Source organism: Anomaloglossus baeobatrachus, chromosome 4, assembly GCF_048569485.1.
Source record: "Anomaloglossus baeobatrachus isolate aAnoBae1 chromosome 4, aAnoBae1.hap1, whole genome shotgun sequence".
Lineage (NCBI taxonomy): Eukaryota > Metazoa > Chordata > Amphibia > Anura > Aromobatidae > Anomaloglossus > Anomaloglossus baeobatrachus.
This window is the reverse complement of record NC_134356.1, coordinates 471,917,382-471,939,440: the sequence shown is the minus strand read 5'-3', so window position 1 is coordinate 471,939,440 and position 22,059 is coordinate 471,917,382. Positions and strand designations below refer to the sequence as shown.

General features: G+C 42.9%; 1 protein-coding gene across 3 annotated transcripts in view; it reads right to left on the bottom strand.

Moving 5' to 3' along the window:
• The window catches only part of LRRC49 (leucine rich repeat containing 49), a 230,880-nt gene that overhangs the window by 47,879 nt on the left and 160,942 nt on the right, over positions 1–22,059 (bottom strand). For all 3 annotated transcript variants that reach the window (XM_075345709.1, XM_075345711.1, XM_075345710.1), the window contains one exon: positions 12,325–12,494. In XM_075345709.1, coding sequence (XP_075201824.1) covers positions 12,325–12,494 — 170 coding nt within the window. The remainder of the gene's footprint in view (positions 1–12,324; positions 12,495–22,059) is intronic.

Here is a 22,059-nt window from a genome sequence, read left to right as displayed (position 1 = left end):
GGCCTCACAGGGCCTTTTTGATACAGTCACTCCATAATAGAAGAGATAAACTTCAGAAAAGTGAGAGGTGAAGAGAGTATCCGAGAACGATATGTTATATAAGGAGTCCCAAAGTAATGGTCTTATTGCCTCCTTCCCAGGATGTGGCTATGCTTCACAGTACAATGGGAAAGATGCTGGCAGCGGAGCAGCTACAAGGGCGTCAGCAATACCGCTAGCGAAGCCACATTAAGAAAACACCCACCAGTATATTTCTGAAGTGGCTGGAAAAACTCTGCATATGCTGTTGCCCCTATTTGACAGCAGCATATGAAGGGGTTAAACTGCTGGGATCAGTGAGAACACCTATTCTAGCAGTTACAGCAGGAGCATGTCTGTGTATATTACTTGGGCTGCAGGCATCAGTACAGAAGCCGTAATGGGCGATCAACATGACATTAATATCAGTCATGGAGAAAAGAGTGACGGGCTCATGATGGACATATTGGCCATATAACGCTAAGGGGCCTTTTGACACTAAGTTTTAGTTTTTCCATTTGCTCCATCATTATGACAATATAAGATACATGTATTATTATGCCAAGCAGGCTTTGACAGGTTGATGATGTGCAGTCCTGTCTTACAGCAGATTTTCATTCTGAACATATGTTAGATGGGCTTCCTGGGACTCTTACCAGTAATTGGAGAAATCACTGGTAAATGTAAGAGTTCAAATATTATCTTCCAAAAGCTGAACAGTAGTCAGTAGTGTTCTGCGAGTTTACTTTCCAAATTATGAGGTAACTTGTGGTTTAGAAGATTAGCAATTACGGTCTGGCTGTAATCGACTGCATATTTACCCCGACAATATTTTCCTCTAAGGTATTTCTGTATGAAGTAATCATTTAGGATGAGTTTTCTTCATTCAGATGAGCGTTTTGGGTTTTTTTCTTAAATCACTTTACTGTATGAATTGCATCAAGACAGAAATTCACTGTACAAAGGCGACTGTTCGAAATTGAGTAATCACCCATTTTACATGAATATTCACCTTATTTTCACCTTTCTTGGAACATTCTGTGCTGGTTCATTTTATAACATTTTAGAAGTGCTGAATCTCTATTTTCCTAATGCAAAGATCTTAGAGGGAATTTATATGCATTTTATTTACTAATTAAAACCAGTTAGAATTTTTTTTTTCTAATTTATTGTTCAGCATTTAATGACACACTTTACAGCAGCCACAAACACGCATACATAGATACATACATATGTGCTGCCCCTGCAGCGGTCGAACCGCTCGGATCCGGGGTCTGCTGATGGCTCGAGGGTCTCCGGACCCGGGGGCTTGCAGCCACTGGAATGTAAAAAGGGGGCTATTTACAGGGGGTAAGAGTTCGTGACGCCAACGGATGCCAATGGGAGTACCCGGGGGAGATGGAGTGGGGTTGCCAGATGACGTTACCTCCATGGGTAGGGGAGACCCCAGGACTATGAGATGGTGGAGCAGGGGTGCGCAGGGCCAGCTGGAAGCAGGGGAGGGACATGTACTCACTCAGTCAACATTGGTGATGGTGTAGCCACAAAGACGACACTGACAACAGGGTGAACCAAGTCTCTTGATGCCGCTGCCCTCTTGGGGGAGCCAGTCTGGGTATCCGTCACCTGTAGTACTGCCGGGTGGTCTGGAGCCTGCCTCCATGCACAAATGATAAAGTGTCCTTGTGGCCCATAGGCATAAAGCTGTCCGGGCCCCGCTCCCTCCTTTTAGGATAAAATGAGCTGTGCTCTCAAGGGCTCACGCGTGGGATTTCTGTGGGCTGCTTGGGTTGGAAAGCACTATCGCCCTCGTTGCGCTAGTGCCCCTGATCTCTGAGCTTCTTGGGGATAGTCCACAGAGTCACTATCCTCCATAGGTTAATTGCCAGGTTGCCTGAAGCTACTCCCCGACCTAAGGTCCTGTACCGGTTATTAGTCTCAGATGCCTTCTGTCCTCCAAGACCAGGTCTAGGCACCCAGCCTCAATACCCTGCGACCGGGTCTCCGACTCCTCCGGGCCCAGACCACCGTCTGCGACCCAACCTGCCACAAACAGGGAGCCACACACTCCTCTGTCTTCCTGGGAGCTCCAACCCCCAGCTTCCTCTCACTTTGCTCCCCTGGAACCGACTGCTCTGTCACCTCCCACCAGTCTGCCTGACCCCTAGGTGGGCGGCCCTATTCCAGCTCAGCAGCTCACTGGTGTGTCTGACAGGGTGTGGTTGGGATTTTGGATGCTGATGGAGGCAGTACTACAAGTTGGGAAACCAGAACCATGGGGGGGTTGATTCCTGCACTAAGATTAAAGAGTGTGCAGTACCCTGTGACGACCTGAATAGTCCAGGGGCGTCACACATACATACATACATACATACATACATACATACAGCAGGATGTAAACTGAAGATAACTGTGGAATGGAGATAACCGACATCTGTGGTCAATGATGAGGAGAGATGAGCGGACCTAAACTTTAAAGTTTGGGGTTTGTACTGAACACGGACATTACATAAATTTTTTTTTAAAAAATCAATGTTCGAGTTCGTCGTTTGGGTGCTTTATGTATCCTGACCACTCGATCGAGCATCGCTGTGCTCAGGTATGCTCGGTGCTTGGCCCAGTGGGAGCTGATTGCCGTGTCTGAACGGCTCTCGCTGGGGCTAACAACAGTGGGATCAGAGGTAGTGTGTATAAAGCAAAAGAAAAAAGGTTTTTACTTTTTATAGTATTGAGTAATACCCTTAGGGGAGTTGAAGTTGCGATCGTTTGATCGCCTGTGCTATACAGAGCAGTGTATCGGCTATGTATAGCAAAAATCATGATCTTGGAGCTGGAGTTCAGAGAATTGTGATGACAGGCATGAGGGTTATCAGCTGACCCTCACCAGTTGTGTCCTGCGAACAAGTGGTGGGGTGCCATTGGATGGGATTAGTGACGTACATCCTGTCAGTGAGTGTTAAATGCCGCTTAGAGATTTCTGATCCACCTGAGGCTGTTAGAGGCACTTGAGGCTGATTACATCAGCTGTCAAGTGTCGGGAAAGATGTGGGCTCAGCTTGTGAGCCTGTATCAAAGGTAGGGACACGGCCGGTGACACACAGGTCAGTTATGAGTTGTGAAGGGATTAATACTACATGATAGGACAATCCTCATTAGGTACACACCTTGTCGTGGTGGAATGTCTTTTACGCCTTTTTGATGAAAATTGTATTAATCAAGTAACCTATGTAATTTATATGTACCATTTACTTACTAACATATGTTCATTTTAATTGTATCTTCGGTTTTGCCTGTTTAATGGACATTGTGTAAAAGAGCACTTACAAATTGCACATACACCAAGTTATGCTACAGCTCATTTCTTTGGTTTTACATGATGTACTAGAGGCTACAAAGCAGAATAAAGCTTTTTTTGTTAATTTCACTGCTCCGTTACAGCAATATTAGTAATCAAAGTATTTGGCACTTAACAAGTTAACTTTTAAATCTAATTGGGCATTTTCAGAGTTTTCGCTAGAGTGTGTACTTCTTCCTGTAGGAGTTGCGTAAGCCAAAATAGGCAGCATTATACAGTACATGTTCCTTTATGCCTCCGATACATCACAGCATAGTGTAATACAGTGGAACCTTGGTTAACGAGTAACCCAGTTAGCGAGTATTTCGCTTTACGAGCAAAGCTTGCTGTAAATTTGTAACTTAGTTTATGAGCAAGCTTTGCTGGACGAGCAAATACTCACCGCACACACTTCCTGTTCCGTACTTCCACCGCGCGCTAACCCGCTCTTGCAGTCCACACAAACACACACAAACACGCACATATTATGCTCACCTTACCTTCCGTTCCCTCTCTGGCCTCTCGGTTCTTGTAGTTCGCTGGTACAAGATGTGTATTGGGTAACCATCGCGACGAGGGAGGAACTTCCACTATCAGGCGCTACTCAAAGGCAGCACGCTGACCAATCAGAGGCAGGCGGCTCCTGCCTTTGATGTCAGTGCTCTGGCAGCTGAAGTTACGGCATCGGTCACAATGGTTACCCGATTCACATCCTGTAGCGGCAAACTGCAAGAACCAGGAGGCCGGCGATGGAACGGAAGGTAAGGTGAGCATAATATGTGTGTGTGCGCGTGTTTGTGTGTGTTTGTGTATGTGTGGAATGGGACATTGAACAAGTTGTGGAACGAATTGTCTGCATTGTAATGATTTCCTATGAGAAATATTGCTTTGCTAGACAAGTAACTTGGTTTACAAGCACAATCACAGAACGGATTGTTCTCGTTAACCAAGGTTCCACTGTGTACGTGAATAGGGTCACATTGCAACCCAAAAGGTACAACAACCACCACAAGCACATCAACAAAAATCCAAATGGTTTCAACTTGCTTGTCCCAGTGCCTTGCGGGTTGCAGTGCAATGCCATTAACTTGCACTATTCTGAGATGCTCCACTGGTAAAGTGACGTAGCCTTTACATTGCTTGCAAACTTTAATGCCAATTTTCTTGTGGAAATGTAATTTAACAAACTTTTCCCATAGGTTACACCACTACTTACACTGCAATACAATATGCCTGCTGCAGGTATGGATTCTTGTAGAAACAATAAGTAAAATCTTGATGTTTTACCAACTTCTAAGAACTATGCTTTTAGGTGAACAAATATTTTACTGCAAGCATTTAAGTGTAAATCATTTATGAGGTACAGAACTGTAAAGCCATTTAAAGGCCTTGACGATCCCAGAAAGATGTGGTATTTTGGCTCCTTAAACCTCGGGGATTTTAATGCTCAATATTTCAGTCTGTAATGACAAAATAGATCAAGCTATTGAGACCCAGATGTCATGTATTTTAAAATGACTTACACTAAAATATCCCACTGCTGGCGAGACCGTCATAGTGGAGATCAGGTTACAACCCTACAATCTTGGTAAAGTGCTTTGGCATTAAATATTGATTCCATATGCAGGATTGATATGCCTTGGGGCATCTACTTTTTCATTTCCACCTCTTAAAGGTGTTTTCTAGCCACTAAGAAATATAAGCTAAAGTCCTAGCTTAAAAGTAACAGACTTCTTAATGGACTGTTGTTACGAAAATCTAATATTTGTTTAAGATCCTATGTCACTCACGATGGTTGGAAAGCAATGTGATTCCCAGTGATTGGTTGTCAGCCTCAGCTCGCTCTTAGAACTGATCCCCCTAAATCTGCGACACCACTGGGACCCAGAGACAAGGAACTACACGGCTTCCGGTCTATTGACAGTGATACAGCATCTCACACAAGCACAGGATTTACATAGCAACAATTAGTGCTAGATTTTTTTTTTTCAGGCTACTGTAAGTCCATTTCTTTATTTTTAGTGGCTTAAAAACCCACCTTGGACAAGTATGGCATATTGACAGGTAATACACTAAACTACTGAGAGATGTAGGTACTACCCATGTGGATGCAGAAAACTAGGGCTCCCTAACTTACTTGGTCAGGTTGCAAACGCTTGTCACAATGAAGTAGCGAATGAATGGTAAGGGTAGCCCCACGTGTTGAGCTCGCTCAATTCACTTATGTATGCGTTACAGAAACAGCCAAGCACCAGTGCCGGGGCACCAACACACCTTTTTATTTTGTCCAAGGACCTCATTTTTGTAACAATATAAAACAATAATGCCCAAATATGCAGCAATCTCAAGACTCATTTCAATAAACGTCTTCCTTCCTTATATGATGCTACACATCTTGCACTGATCATTCCTCACAGAAGCGCCTTCTCCTTCCAATGCATGCGTGTGTGCATACTGATTAAAATGGTTTCTTCAGGGAGGAAGGAGATGAACTCTAGTGCCACCTATTGGAAGTAGCAATTCTAAAAGTCAAAAGTGGCCCTTTAACGAGCCTTGTCATATGACCTAGGATTTATGCCAGATCACAACCTCAGTTTGCAGATATGGTGTTTCAGGACGATTGTCCCTCATCAGTGCAAAGTATGACATCTGTTATGGCCGAATGAGAAGTTCTACTGGGGTCTAAGGGGAAAACTTTTCTCCTTGAGGAGACCGACAAACCAATCTGGCTGTCAGTGGTGAGGAGTCTTAAAGCTGCAATGCCCGTCTGGGTAATATTCAAATTGTCTCTTCAGGGAGCAAGGACACAAACTCTATTGTCACCTATTACCCACAGGAGCATTGCAGCTATAAGACTCCTCACCGCTGACAGCCAGACTGGTGGGTCAGTCTCCGCAAGGAGAAAAGTTTTCCCCTTAGACCCCAGTAGAGCTTATCATTCAGCCAGATCAGATCTCATACTTTGCACTGACAAGGGACAGTGATCCCGCAAACCGTGTCTGCAAATTGAGGTTCTGATCTGGCAGAAATCCTAGGTCATATGACAAGGCTCGTTAAAGGGCCACTTTTGACCTTTAGGATTGCTACTTCCAATAGGTGGCACTACAGTGTGTCTCCTTCCTCCCTGAAGAGACAGTTTGAATGTTACCCAAAGGAGCATTGTAGCTATAAAGACTCCTCACCACTGACAGACAGATTTGTTTGTCATTCTCCGCAAGGAGAAACGTTTTCCCCTTATACTGATTAACAAATTAAAATCTCACCACATTCTCCCCACTATGGATGCAAAGCTGTATCTCATTTACAATATTGCTAACTTGATGCCTTTGGACTATTTTAGACAAGGACAACAATATTTTATAAGAAGTATTTTGTATACAAGTCTTAATGAAGGCAACACTGGAGTAAGATGTGAATAATTCATTAGCATGTTTATACGCTTCAAGGATGAGATAAGTACTATGTTCATATCAGATTTATTTGCTGTATGGTTACTTGGACCTGATTGATTCTGGCTGTGCCCCACTGCATTCTTGTGAAATACACAATAGCAATGTGCCTTCTATGAAAGTTTATGTGTATTGCCTTCTGTGAAGTGCCTACTTATGATATAACCTGGTGGATGGTCCCCAACAGCTCATAGAGAGGACTGCTCTGGGATCAAATGACCTTATTTGTGTGACCCTTTAAGAGCTTTTTGCCTCCGTTTGCATTGATTTTCAGCTTAGGGATTGCATCTATTGTATGATCTGGTTATGATACACAGAAGCTATATGCAATATACCGAATAGGCAATTAATGTATTTCACTATTTGTCCACCTGGAGGTTTGTTGGACAATTACTGGATTGGTGCTAGGGGAATTTTTTAGTACTCAGGATCAGAAATCGTACTTTGATATTGCAAGTGATCCTCTTTTTTGATCTGGTCCACTTTAACACTGTTGTAATATGAAATATCTACTGTATCATTGATGTGTGTGTTTGAGTCCTCATTTATTGATCAGTCTGTTGGTGCAACCTCCCCACACTCCCTCCTCTTCCCAGAATAGCTGCACATAAGATCAGTGGAGGGAAAGAAGGGTGAGTCATCGGTGAGCGGGGGCGCCATTGCGTCCAGGTCTAGGGTGCCAACCTCCGCGGGTAGGTAGGGCCTTTTGAAGGGAATTTGGGCCATACCCTGGTTGCACCACTATCATCATTTTTTTGATACTCCTACACGATACTGGATTTATCATGATACAGCATGAATTGATTGTTCATTAGGGGACAATTTGACTTATCCCATTTATTTGCCTGCTCCTTTTTGGTAGGATTACAGAGGGGTTCCATTGGACGTTGGCAGATTTGGGACTGTCTGTCCTGTTTGTGTGTATGTCTAGGGATTGTTTTAACATGAAATAATAAAATGTATTTTTAAAGGGTTTTGTTTTTTTCTATGGTCAATAATCGTGAATACACCCTTTACAAAAAAAATTTTTCTGGTCTTTGGCATGTTTATACCTCTTAATGAATTGGGAAATCTTACAACAGCTTTGCACCTTTGTCTCAAATAATACTCCAGCCAAAGGTTGCCATATACTGTATTTCTAGTGCAATTTATGCCACTTTAGGAAATGGAAACTTAGTGCAGCAGAATAAAGACACATGCATCTTTCACATCAAAATCAGAAGATGTCCAGCATTGTGATCAGCTCTGAACGGGCAGAAACCAGTGGGACTCCGCTAAACTCATCTATTGTTTGCAGAAGTCCAGCCAGAAGTGGTCGTCATGGAAGAACTGTGACTAAAAAGCCATTACTTCGATATATAAACAGGGCCAAGTGATTCAACTATGCACAAAACTATAGTATTTGGGGTGCACAAAAATGGCAACAGGTGCTCTGGACTGAGGGGTCAAATTGTGAAAGATTTGGCTATAATAGAGGATAGCATTTTTGGCAAAGCGCTTGAAAGGAGTACAAAAATGATTGTCTTTTGGCAGGCAACAGTGACGCATGTGAGAGGTTACTTGCATTTGAGAAAATGGAATTGGAGATACAGTCAGGATTAATAGTGTTGTCAATGCTGAGAAGTACAGACAGATAATTATCCACCATATAATTCCATGAGGTTGGTGTTTGTTTGGTTCCACGTTTATATGCATCAGGACATAACCCCAAATATACAGCCAATGCAATTAACAACTGTCCTTAGCATAAAGGAGAGCATGGAGTCTTAGACGTGATAGTATTAGCCCCACAGGGCCCTTATCACAACATCATGTCTTTCTGGGATTACATAAAGAGAGATAAGGATTTGTGCAAGTCTACATACACAGATGATCTGTGGTTGGTTCTCCAATATGTCTGAAACAACCTTCCATAAGAGTTCCTTCAAAAACTGTGTGCAAGTGTGAATAACTGATGCAGTATTGAAGACAATGGGTGGTCAGAGGATATATTATACTAGCACTTCTGTTTTTGAAAGCAATTATTTATTGCCAACATTTCCTTTTTTAATACACCTGACCTAAACGTTTGCACTCAAACTCAGATGGGTATCTTGGCTACACATAGAAAATAACTGAACTTCCGAGGTTGGATTCTTTGCAGGACAAAGTGACCTTTTTAGTGATACCATACTTCTTTCCTATACACCTCTGGATCGCTTTTTTTTTTTATCCTTTTTTGTTAGTTTATATAGCTTTTTAAAATTGCATTGTATGGGTTATGGTACAGTTTTATAGCTTGGGTCATTATAGATGTGGCGATAAACTTTTTGTTATATATATATATATATATATATATATATATATATATATATATATATATATATATATATATATATGTATATATATAAAAGCATTTTTAATGGTAAAAAAGAAAAACCATAAACGCTTTATTTTCAATTTTGTTTTACACTGTATTCCCTTCTTGTAAGCATTATCGTCTTACCATTACCACCATATAGTAATTTTGCCCAACATCCTGTAGTAATGTGCTCATCCTTGTCTCCATCCTTTAGTAATGTGCCCATCCTGGTTCCCATCTTGTAGTAATGTGCCACTTTCTGGTCCTCATCCTGTAGTAATGTGCCCAATTCTTGTCTTCATCCTACAGTAATAGGAGCATTCTGGCCTCTATCCTGTAGTAATGTGCCCATCCTTAGTAATGTGCCCCATCTTGGTCCCCATCTTGTAGTAATGTGCCCTATCCTAGTCCCCATTCTATAGTAATGATCCCATCCTTTTCCTCATCCTGCAGTAATGTGCCCATCCTTGTCCCCTTGTAGTAATGTGCCCATGCTGGTCCTCTTCATGTAGTAAAGTCCCCTTTTTGTAGCAATGTCCGATCCTGTAGAAATTTCACCTAATATGCTATTCTTGACATAAACATTGAAAAGTAAAAAGAAAATCTCACCTGTCCTCTGTTCCCTCGGTATCTTCTTTTCTACTTCTTGAGGCCCGTAAGGACATGGACGCCTTGACCATCACGGCCAGTGTAGGGTGCCGCCACAGTCAGTGCTTTATTTCATTTTGAATGTATTGCCGGCGCCGCGCAGAGCCAAGTTCTCTGCCCAGTTGTACCAGATAGGAGCCGCTGGCCAATCAGAAACCAGCTGCTGACGTCGGTATATGACGTCAGCTTCCTGCCTCCGATTAGCAGGTGGCTGCCATTGATACAGCTGTACACAAAGCTTGGTTCTGCATGACGTGGGATTTCAGGGAAATTAATGGCGCCTGCCTTGCCCGCCAGTACACCCCCCTCCTCCTCCTAGTCCAGTGACCACAGCATCACCGCACCCTATGCTGCCACCAGCTTCCTATGACCCCACTCCACAGCCCCAGAGTAAGCTACATTCGGCTTATAAGACAAACCATAAGATTACAAAATTGACCCATATTTTTACATTAAAAAGTCATTTTTTTCCCCATTTTCTCCTCTAAATTTGGGGTGCGTCTTATAGTCCGATGCGTCTTATAATCCAAAAAATATGGTAATGAAAAAAAACTGGACATATTTGGTATCGCCATAATTGTACTGATGAGTAGAATCTTATTGCAAGGTCATTTTTAACACAAAATATACACTGTAAAAACAATTACCCCAACAAATGTCAGAATTGAGTTTTATCACAATCTCTCCCCATTTGGATTTTTTTGTCCTGTTTTCCAACACTATGTAGTAAAATGAATAGGGTCATTCAAAAGTAGAACTCATCCCACGAAAAAACAAGCCCTCATATGTCTATGTGGACAGAAAAAAAAATGGCTCTGGGAAGGGGAGGGAAAAAAAACAAAACAAAAACTGAAACTGGCCCAGTCGTGAAGGGGTTAATATTACATATTTTACAATATTAAAGATTAATTCCAAGTTGTTTGAAAAAGTAAAAATAAATTTAGTTACATAAAATACTGAAATTTGACATAAAAAGGAGGATCTTCCATCCAATTTTTCATGTTGAAAAGGACACATGATGTCATATTGGCTGAAGAGCGGAATAAAACAGTTTAATTTTTTTTAAAAAATGTAGTCTTAATTTCGCCTCTCCATTGAGAAGATATTAGCAATCAAAGTGTATGGTAGCTAATGTGTTACTTTTCGTTAACTCAATGTGGCAGTTATCAGTGAGATTTCACTAAGTGTGTACTGTGACGGCGTATGCGGCAGAGCAGTAAAGGATGCCAGGCAAAGGAACAATCCAAAGGGCTTTATTGGAACCACAAAGATAAAGCACCAAACAAATATAGATCCTTAAAGTCTGCAAGGAGTCCACAACAAAACAAAAGATCCAGGGGCGTCTCCCGGTATTCCAACGCCAGGGAAAATATGGCAATGGTCCTTATATGAGTTCCTTGAGTCCAACAGGGTGAACAACAAAACACAATCCCACGTGGCCACTGATCTCCAGCCTGTAATAGTCCATACACAGGCTCTAGGATCCAGCCTCAGCAATAGATCCTAGTCCTTCTCCAGCCGAGATCCAACTAACTGAACTAACATGGGTCTCATTGTTCTTCTCTCCTGGGATCAGCCCCTTAGGTGGGCAGAAGAGTCCAACTCCGCCTGGACACTTGATACATGAATGGACTTTAGAAGTCCTGGCTCTTTCTTGTTTACCAAGTTGTGGGTTGGAGAAGTCCCATGCTGAGAAGAACAAACAATCCCCCACCAGTAGTACATACAGGACAGTCAAGGAAAGAGACAATTACACCATGAACAAAGGCGGGGGAGGGACACACTGTTACATGTACTTCTTCCTTTTGTATGATTTTGAACAATACTAACAATGTGCAATAAAGGGTAATATTGTGGTACAGTGTTAGTATTTCAATTGATTTTTCTGGCTATGTCCCAAGAATGATAAAAGTATTTTAGAAGTGATACCTTTATAGGCTAACCAGAAAAATTATATTAGCAAGCTTTCAGAGCACAAAGGCTCCTTCTTCAGGCAAATTACAATTGTAATTGCCTGAAGAAGGAGCCTTTATGCTCTGAAAGCTTGCTAATATAATTTTTCTGGTTAGCCTATAAAGGTATCAATCCTAAAATACTTTTATCATTCTTGGGACATAGTATTTCAATTGAACAATACTAAGAAAGTATCAAAACTCAAGGACTAGAACATGCCCTTATGATTGCTTAGAACAGGTTTCCTCCTGACATGAAATGACAGCCAGACTGATCTTACTGCAGAGGGATTACAAGTTTTTTGAGCACAAAAGACAGACATGTCATTAATGACACCTCTAACTCATCTCCTCATCTTAAGAGTCTAAAAATATCTCAGTGGTCAGTGTGAAATATGCTACATTTTTAATACAGATTGTGATATTGGGAGAAAAACATTACCAAAAAAATATACATTTATCACAAAAACCTAAACAATTTCTAATGATGATAGCTTACCTTCAATGGTATTTCACTTTTTAACTATTTAGTGTCCACTTAATTTGCACACAAATTCACTCAAACATACACTTTAAAATTACCTTTTGTCTTCATTAAATTCATAAGTTGCAGATCCATTCAACTGGCATGATTTATGAGAAGGGCTTACAGACCCCCCACTATCCAGGTCTGCACTTGTACCAGGCAAGACTCGGTTTTGCTGAATATCCCAATGTCTTGCAGCATTGTGAATTGCAATTCTTTTTTTCTCCTGTAAGAATAAAAATAAATAATAATAAATCTGTATGATGCAACTTTAAAGAGGATACCCAGACAGTAAAGCAAATTGACTCAAAATCGAAAAGGTGATAAAATATCAAAATAACTATTAGGGAAATCCTCCACCGCTCTAGAGCCACTGCGGTGATTACATTGATCTTTGTGTACTTGTCCTGCTATGATTACCAGACATACGGTAAATAGGCACATAACCACGGCAGCCCAATCACTCATGATGCCTATAAGCCAACTGTGTGGCCTGTACGGGATTAGAGCAGGCACGTTATACTTACCGAATCTCCTGCGCAGCAGTAATACTACTTACAGGACCACTCATTACCCTCATGCATATGCACCGCTTCCTCTGCCCACCGGCTGTCCCAGCGTCTGTGATTGGTTGCAGTCAGACCGTGCCTCCACTCTGTGTAACAGCGTGTCTGACTGCAAGGAATCACAGACGCTGTCTGCATATGTATAGTGGTGTAAAAATAAATAAAAAATATTGGCATAGGGTCTCCCCATATTATGATACCCAGCACAGATAAAATATACAACTACAGGCTGCAGCCCCAAGCTGTGTAGTTATCTTGACTATGTACTAAAATAAGAGGGACCCCTTTGCAGCTTTTTTTAAAATTAAATAAATAATTTTTAAAACAGCATGTGGTCCCGTCCAATTTTGATACCCAGCATGATAAATCCAGCAGTTGGAGGCTGGTATTTTCAGGCTGGGGAAGCCATCCCCAGACTAAAAATACCAGCCTGCAGCCACCCAGAATTCTTGAATCCACTGGATACGACAATCCTGGCACTGTACCCAGCTCATCTTGTTTGCCATGGTGCGGTGGAAATCGGGGTAATATCAGGGATTAATAACCGCTCACAGCTGCCACTAAGCCCTAGATTGACAATGGGAGGCGTCTAGGAGACCCCCCCATTTCTAATCTGTAAATGAAAAAGAAATAAATCACTGAAAAAATCCTTTATTTGAAATGAAATACATTAAAAAAAATATACCCTTTTTCACCCTTTTATTAACCCCAAACACCCAGTTCCGATGTAATCCACATGAGGTCCCAGAACGATTCCAGGTCTGCTACATACATATCAAAGTCACAGTGGGTGGGCACAGAACATGTCCACACACTGTGGGCTTCAGGCAGACTGACTGAGCAACAGCGATGAGTGGTGACATCACTCAGTTTATCTGTGGTCATAGCTGGAGGTTCCCACAGTACCCCCCACCTGTGACCGCAGGTAAACTGACCTCAGGTGATCTCCCACTACTAATCTAGGGTTTACTGGCAGCTGTAAGCAGTCATTAACCCCAGATATTACCCGGATTGCCACTGCACCACTGCAATCGGGATGAGCAGGGTAAAGCACCAAGATTTTTGCAATGTCTCTAAAGCGCTGGGGTTTTCACATCTAATGGATGCAACAATTCTGGGTGGCTACACGCTGGTATTTTTTAGGCTGGGGGCTCAATAAAGAGGGGCTCCTCAGCCTGAGAATACCAGCCCCCATCTGTTGGCTTTATCATGGATGAGAATTGGAGAGGATCACACGTCTTTTTTTTAAACGTGCATATGCAAGAGGGTAATGAGCAGCCCCAGAAGTAGTGTTAACGCCGCGCGGAAAACTCGGTAAGTATACCCTGCCTGCTCTATTTCTATTTTCTTTTTCCTTTCTTTTTCTTTTTAATTATACAGATAGTTACCTGGAATTCCCTGAGAACTCCAGGCATGGGATCGCTGCAAAGAGTAAATAGTATCCCACGCAGATCTGGACTTTTATAGTCTGGGATCGCCCATCAGTAGTCTTGAGTGCAAGCAGTTGGCTTGTATTCATCTGGATAAACTTTGTTGTTGTTGCAGTTCCTCTCCCTGAGTCATCCGGAGAAAAGTTATTTGTACACTTTGCCCTGTGGGTATTCCCTGTGTGTTCTTTAGAGCTTAGCGGGGTTCACTAAGCACTCATCCAATCCGTTCCATACCTAGCGCCTATTTCAGCATCAGCCAGGGTATACTGCTTGATGCATAGGTGAGGAACCTATCTACTGTGGTGATGGAAGCCATGAACCAGCGGTGGGTTTGGTCAGGGGTCATTATCTCCCCCTTGCCTAGGCACAGGGTTTCCCTTCTTTTCCTTTTCGCTTGGTACTTCCCCATACCTAGTGTGACAACTGCTTTGTTTTTGATCTTCCTTGTTTTTTTTGGCTTTGTTCAAACTATTGATAGTTATATGTGGATTACATGTGTGTTTAGTGTGTTGGCACAGCAAAAATGCACTTGCAAATGTTACGCATCTAACGTAATTCTTTGGGGAAAATCTACACATAAAACTCAGCATGGCTGCAAGAGAAATTGACATGTTGCAGATTTCACTTACGCACAGGTGGTCAGTTTATACAACATAAAAAAAGCACAGTGGACATGAGATAAATGCCCATCAACTTTGCTGGAGCTTTAAAGGGAACCTGTCATGAGAAATTTAGCTATAAAGCTAAAAGTTCCCCCCTCTGCAGCTCCTGGGCTGCATTCTAGGAAGCTTCCTATAGTTCTTGTGGCCGCTTTTATACCAAAATAAACACTTTGTAAACTTGTACCTTTTCTTATGCAAATTTCTTAAATCTTCCATGGGGGCGGGCTGCCTGGTGTCCGTTGCTGTCCTCCTGCCGATTTACGCTGCCCCCGAACGCTGAATTTCAAAGTTCAGGACGCCGCCCCTGGGTGCCCGTGGTCCCGCGCATGCGCTGTTCCACTGTAGCGGTGCCGTGCACTGTGTGCACGTGTGACCGCTGGTGACGCTTTGCGCGGGCACGAGGTTATGGGCGGCGCTGTGAGTGTCATCAGCAAGTGCCGCCCATAACCTCGTGACCGCACTTTCCCCTATTACTCCAGCGTTATGCGCAAGCGCTCGCTGGCCAGATGACCGGACGTCACCTGCTGCTGAGCAGGATGGGAAAGAGGTGACGTCCGGTCAAGTTTACAAAGTGTTTATTTTGGTATAAAAGCGGCCACAAGAACTATAGGAAGCTTCCTAGAATGCAGCCCAGGAGCTGCAGAGGGGGGAACATTTAGCTTTATAGCTAAATTTCTGATGACAGGTTCACTTTAAGACGCTGCATTTATTAAGTAACATCAAAAACTGAACCTAAAAGTATACTCACACCACCATATAATACGGAGGAGTGTAATGTTAGAAAATCTCAAGTTGAACTCTGTTAGTCAATGAGGCAGAGCAGATTTGCAGTTTTTCCTTATGCCGAATTGGCAGGAGAAAAATATCTCAGCATGCTGCATTTGGCAACATATATCAGATCACACGCACCCATACAAGTCTAGCGGTGCGAGTGAAACATCGAACTGCACTCATGTCATCTGAGTGGTGTGTGATATATGCAGAGATACGCAGCGGAGAAGATGGAGAAATTAATCTCTCGATCGTCTCCTCACCTGTGATCTGATGCTCACATGTGAGAGAATCGGATCACAGTAGATGACATTCTGATCACACGCGTAGCAGAACTAGCATATTGTATCGGATGTTATACACTAGTGTGACAGCGGCCGAATAGTTACTTTGGTATTTTATTGAATTCTGCTTTGAGGCAATGTCTTCGAAATCTTGGATACTCAGTTTAATACAATAGTCATCTTTCTGCACTCATTTGCTTTTTGGTAGCAGCTTATCAACTTATACGATTTAGGATTAGAAAGATGGCTTCTGTCTCTCTTCGATACAGTCATATGAAAAAGTTTGGGCACCCCTATTAATGTTAACCTTTTTTCTTTAGAACAATTTGGGTTTTTACAACAGGTATTTCAGTTTCATATATCTAATAACTGATGGACTGAGTAATATTTCTGGATTGAAAGAGGTTTATTGTACTAACAGAAAATGTGCAATCTGCATTCAAACAAAATTTGACTGATGCAAAAGTATGGGCACCCTTATCAATTTCTTGATTTGAACACTCCTAACTACTTTTTACTGACTTAATAAAGCACTAAATTGGTTTTGTAACCTCATTGAGCTTTGAACTTCATAGGCAGGTGTATCCAGTCATGAGAAAAGGTATTTAAGGTGGCCATTTGCAAGTTGTTCTCCTATTTGAATCTCCTATGAAGAGTGGCATCATGGGCTCTTCAAAGAAACTCTCAAATGATCTGAAAACAAAGATTATTCAACATAGTTGTTTAGCGGAAGGATACAAAATGTTGTCTCAGAGATTTAAACTGTCAGTTTCCACTGAGAGGAACATAGTAAGGAAATAGAAATACACAGGTACAGTTCTTGTTAAGCCCAGAAGTGGCAGGCCAAGAAAAATATCAGAAAGGCAGAGAAGAAGAATGTGAGAACAGTCAAGGACAATCCACAGACCACCTCCAAAGACCTGCAGCTTCATCTTGCTGCAGATTGTGTCAATGTGCATCGGTCAACAATACAGCGCACGTTGCACAAGGAGAAGCTGTATGGGAGAGTGATGCGAAATAAGCCGTTTCTGCAAGCACGTCACAAACCGAGTCGCCTGAGGTATGCAAAAGCACATTTGAACAAGCCAGTTACATTTTGGAAGAAGGTCCTGTGGACTGATGAAACAAAGATTGAGTTGTTTGGTCATACAAAAAGGCGTTATGCATCGAGGCAAAAAAACACGGCATTCCAAGAAAAGCACTTGCTACCCACAGTAAAATTTGGTGGAGGTTCCATCATGCTTTGGGGCTGTGTGGCCAATGCCGGCACCGGGAATCTTGTTAAAGTTGAGGGTCGCATGGATTCAACTCAGTATCAGCAGATTCTTGACAATTATGTGCAAGAATCAGTGACAAAGTTAAAGTTACGCAGGGGATGGATATTTCAGCAAGACAATGATCCAAAACACCGCTCCAAATCTACTCAGGCATTCATGCAGAGGAACAATTACAATGTTCTGGAATGGCCATCCCAGTCCCCAGACCTGAATATCATTGAAAATCTGTGGGATGATATGAAGCGTGCTGTCCATGCTCGGCGACCATCAAACTTAACTGAACTGGAATTGTTTTGTAAACAGGAATGGTCAAATATACCTTCATCCAGGATCCAGGAACTCATTAAAAGCTACAGAAAGCGACTAGAGGCTGTTATTTTTGCAAAAGGAGGATCTACAAAATATTGTCACTTTTATGTTGAGGTGCCCATACTTTTGCACCAGTCAAATTTTGTTTGAATGCGGATTGCACATTTTCTGTTAGTACAATAAAACTCATTTCAATCTAGAAATATTACTCAGTCCATCAGTTATTAGATATATGAAACTGAAATAGCTACTGCAAAAACCCAAATTGTTACAGAGAAAGAAAAAAGGTTAACATTAATAGGGGTGCCCAAACTTTTTCATATGACTGTATATCTGCAAGAACACAGAGTTGTATTTGTCCGTCACATATTCACTGTGATTTATTGCCAGGGTGATAACAGAAGGGGAGACCCCAAGAAAGCCAATAGTGCTAATAAAAACAGTCCTGGACCCATAAACTGACGTATTAAAGGGAATATGTGAGGAAGATTTTGCTAATCTGAGAACAGTATAATATTGGGTCAGACATCCTTATTCCAATAATGTGTAACTGACTGGGCAGCTTGGTGCAGTTTTAATAAAATCCATGTTTTAATAAGCAGGAGACTTGTGCAATGTAGTTTTCATGCTCGCCCCCATCATTAATTAGTAATTTTCTGCCTATGAACAGTTCACAGTTGTATGGGTGGGGTTATACAAAGCTGAACATTCAGAGAACTGACATGACATTTTTTATGCAGGAAAAATGCGACTTATTAAAATCAAGGAAAAATATACTTGACATGTAATGACAGTGTATTTGCAATATTAAAGATGTACTAATTTACATGGAAAATGTCAAATAATTTATGTAATTTTGAGCAAAGGGAAAAATTTAACCCTTTGATTTATTAGGCTGTTGTTCAACTATTGGTTCTTTATATGTCTAAATCCATTGTAATTGTGGTTGAATCATCATCTCAGTGAATCTGCTTGTTTCAGTTTGAATTCTAATGAGAAACATATATGGAAATTTGATTAATATAAATTAACTAATTAATTTAGTATGCAGATGAGATAGGTGGGTCAGTCACAAAGGAAGTAATCCACTCATTGTGTGTATATATATGTGTGTGCATTCATTTAATCTATAGATGTGAAAAAGGCTCACTATTAGCCGAAACGCATATTTACGCCTGTATATTATGATGGAATAAACTACAAAAATATTTCAGAAGATTTGGAGTGCCGGTCCTTTGTATTAATTATATACACACACACATACATATACATATACATATACATATACATATATATATATATACACACATACATATATATACACACATACATATATATATATATATATACATACATATTGTGAGGTAACTTGGTCGGCTGCATGGCAGAAGACACGGGATCCAGGCACCAATGGTCACAGCACACGGTTTATTTCACAAACCAAAAGTCCAACAACAATATACATGTGCTCCCCGGGCAGACACTCAGGGAGTTGTGTTCACTCCCTCACACTAAGGCCCCACGCCCATGTTCCTGTTTCCTTTTAACCCTCCTTTCAGCCTGCAGGGAAACAGCATAAACCCTGGAGTGGAGTTGCTTTCTATACATGGAGTGAGCGCAACCGGGGCGAGACGTACCGGCCGTCATAGATAACCCTTGTCACCGTCTCACATCCCCCCCCCCTCAGTTCAAGCGAGCGGGGTTGAACTCCTGCCATCAAACACTGGCCGCGGGACAAGGCATCGGCATTGCCCTGTAACCTACCGGCCCGGTGTTCAACCGTAAACCAGAAGTTCTGCAGAGAAAGGAACCACCGGGTAACCCGGGCATTCCTTTCCTTGGCGGACCTCATCCAGACCAGGGGAGAGTGATCAGTCAGCAAGCGAAACTGCCGTCCCAGCAGGTAATAGCGTAGGGACTCCAAGGCCCACTTGATCGCCAGGCACTCCTTCTCCACTACGCTATAATTCCGCTCGGGAGGGGTGAGCTTCCTACTTAAGGTGACGGGGTGTTCCTCCCCCTGAACCACCTGAGACAGCACTGCCCCCAGGCCGACCTCTGAGGCGTCAGTCTGTACTATGAACTCCTTCCGGAAATCAGGGTTGACAAGAACGGGCTGTCCGCACAGGACCCCCTTCAGGGCCCGGAAGGAGTCCTCGGCCTGCGGAGTCCAGCGCACCATGACGGACTTCTTGCCTTTGAGAAGGTCCGTCAAGGGGGCTGATAGTCCCGCAAAATTCTTTACAAACCTCCTGTAGTACCCCACGATACCTGCTTCGTGGTCAGGGGTCTAGGCTACTTCTGGATCGCCTCAACTTTGTTAATTTGGGGCTTAATCACTCCTTGGCCTATTACGTAGCCCAAGTAGCGGGCTTCCGTGAGCCCCAACGCACATTTCTTGGGATTGGCTGTCAATCCGGCTGTTCGGAGCGCGTTCACCACCGCTTGTACCTGTGCCAAGTGGGTCTGCCACTCAGAGCTGTAAATAATGCATCAAGGTACGCTGATGCATACGCCTGGTGGGGTTCCAGCACCAGGTCCATCAACCTCTGGAATGTGGCCGGAGCGCCATGTAACCCAAAAGGCAAGACAACATAGTGGAAGAGACCCTCCGGCGTAACAAAAGCGGTTTTCTCCTTGGCAGACTCCGTCAGTGGCACCTTCCAATACCCCTTGGTCAGGTCGAGCGTGGTGAAATATCGCGCCTGTCCCAGCCTATCAATTAGCTCATCCACCCGGGGCATGGGGTAGAGATCGAACTTGGATACTTCGTTCAATCTCCTAAAGTCGTTGCAGAACCTTAAGGAGCCATCGGGTTTTGGTATTCGGACAATGGGACTAGCCCATTCACTCCGGGATTTTTCGATGACCCCGAGGCGTAGCATTGTCTTCACTTCCTCTGATATGGCTTGTCTTCGAGCCTCCGGCACCCGGTATGACTTCAGGCGTACCTTCAGGTGAGGCTTGGTGACAATGTCATGTCGTATCAGACTGGTCCTACCAGGCAGTTCGGAGAAGACATCGGGGTTCTGCTGAACCAGCCGTCTGGCCTCTCGCCTCTGTTGCTTGGTGAGGGCTTCTCCAATCCTTACTTCCGGTTCGTCCTCTGCGGAAGTCGCTGGAGCCGGGTTTGAACGACCCGAAGAGGAGGGAGATGGGGAAAAAGCAACCATCAGGCTTTCCCGTTCCTGCCAAGGTTTTAATAGGTTGACATGGTATATTTGTTCAGGTTTCCGCCTACCGGGCTGCAATACCTTATAGTTGACCACCCCGACTCTTTCCTTTATCTCGTAGGGGCCTTGCCACTGAGCCAGGAATTTACTCTCCGCCGTGGGGATCAATACCAACACCCGATCCCCGGGGTTAAAGTCCGCACGGTGGCTTGTCTATTGTAGCGGCCGCTTTGCGCGGCCTGAGCCTCCTGTAAATGCTCCTTCACAATTGGCATGACCGCGCTTATGCGGTTCTGCATTCCTAAAATGTGTTCAATCACACTTTTATGGGGGGTGGGCTCTTGCTCCCATGTTTCCTTTGCCAGGTCCAACAATCCCCGGGGATGTCGCCCGTATAACAACTCAAACGGCGAAAACCCCGTGGATGCCTGTGGCACCTCTCGTATGGCAAACATCAAATAGGGAAGCATCATGTCCCAGTCTTTCCCGTCTTTGGAAATCACCCTTTTGAGCATGGTTTTCAGGGTTTTATTGAATCGTTCCACTAAACAGTCCGTCTGAGAATGATACACAGACGTACGCAACTGCATGATCTGGAGTAGCCGGCATAGCTCTTTGGTCACTTTAGACATGAATGGGGTCCCCTGATCCGTAAGGATCTCCTTGGGCAACCCCACCCAGAAGAACACAGCAAACAACTCCCGAGCTATAAGCTTCGCCGCAGTATGTCTGAGAGGTATCGCCTCTGGATACCGGGTGGCATAGTCAACGATCACTAGGATGTTAGATACATAGGTCCAACAATATATTGCAGACACACAGCAGTCGTCCCTTATTTGGGATGCTGCATTGTGTGCCGGAGCTACTCACAGACAAGATCAGAAACAAGAGAAAAAGGAGTAGAACTGCTTCACAAAAATATGTATTTTTATTTAATATCTTAGTTTATATTATATCAAAAAGTGGATCAGACAAAATACATATAATAGATACATATAGGAACAAAATAGTAGAAAAATGGGACCAAGAGGAGGGATGTTAAAAAGGCACAAACATGACCTGCAAGGATACTTGATACAATCAATATCAGAAAAACCACATGATTGTCACATGAGAAATATGTCGGACAAGGTATACAATAAAGCTAACTGAGCCATTTCTGCATGCCGTCATATGCTGATATCACACTTATGTTGGATTCTAGTGTTACAAAAAAAGCTTATAAGAGAAATCATGCAGGCATACAAAAAGTCTCAGGAGCTGTGTGTCAGTTCTTACAATTTTTTGCTTGAGATGAAAAACACATATGCATACATTTA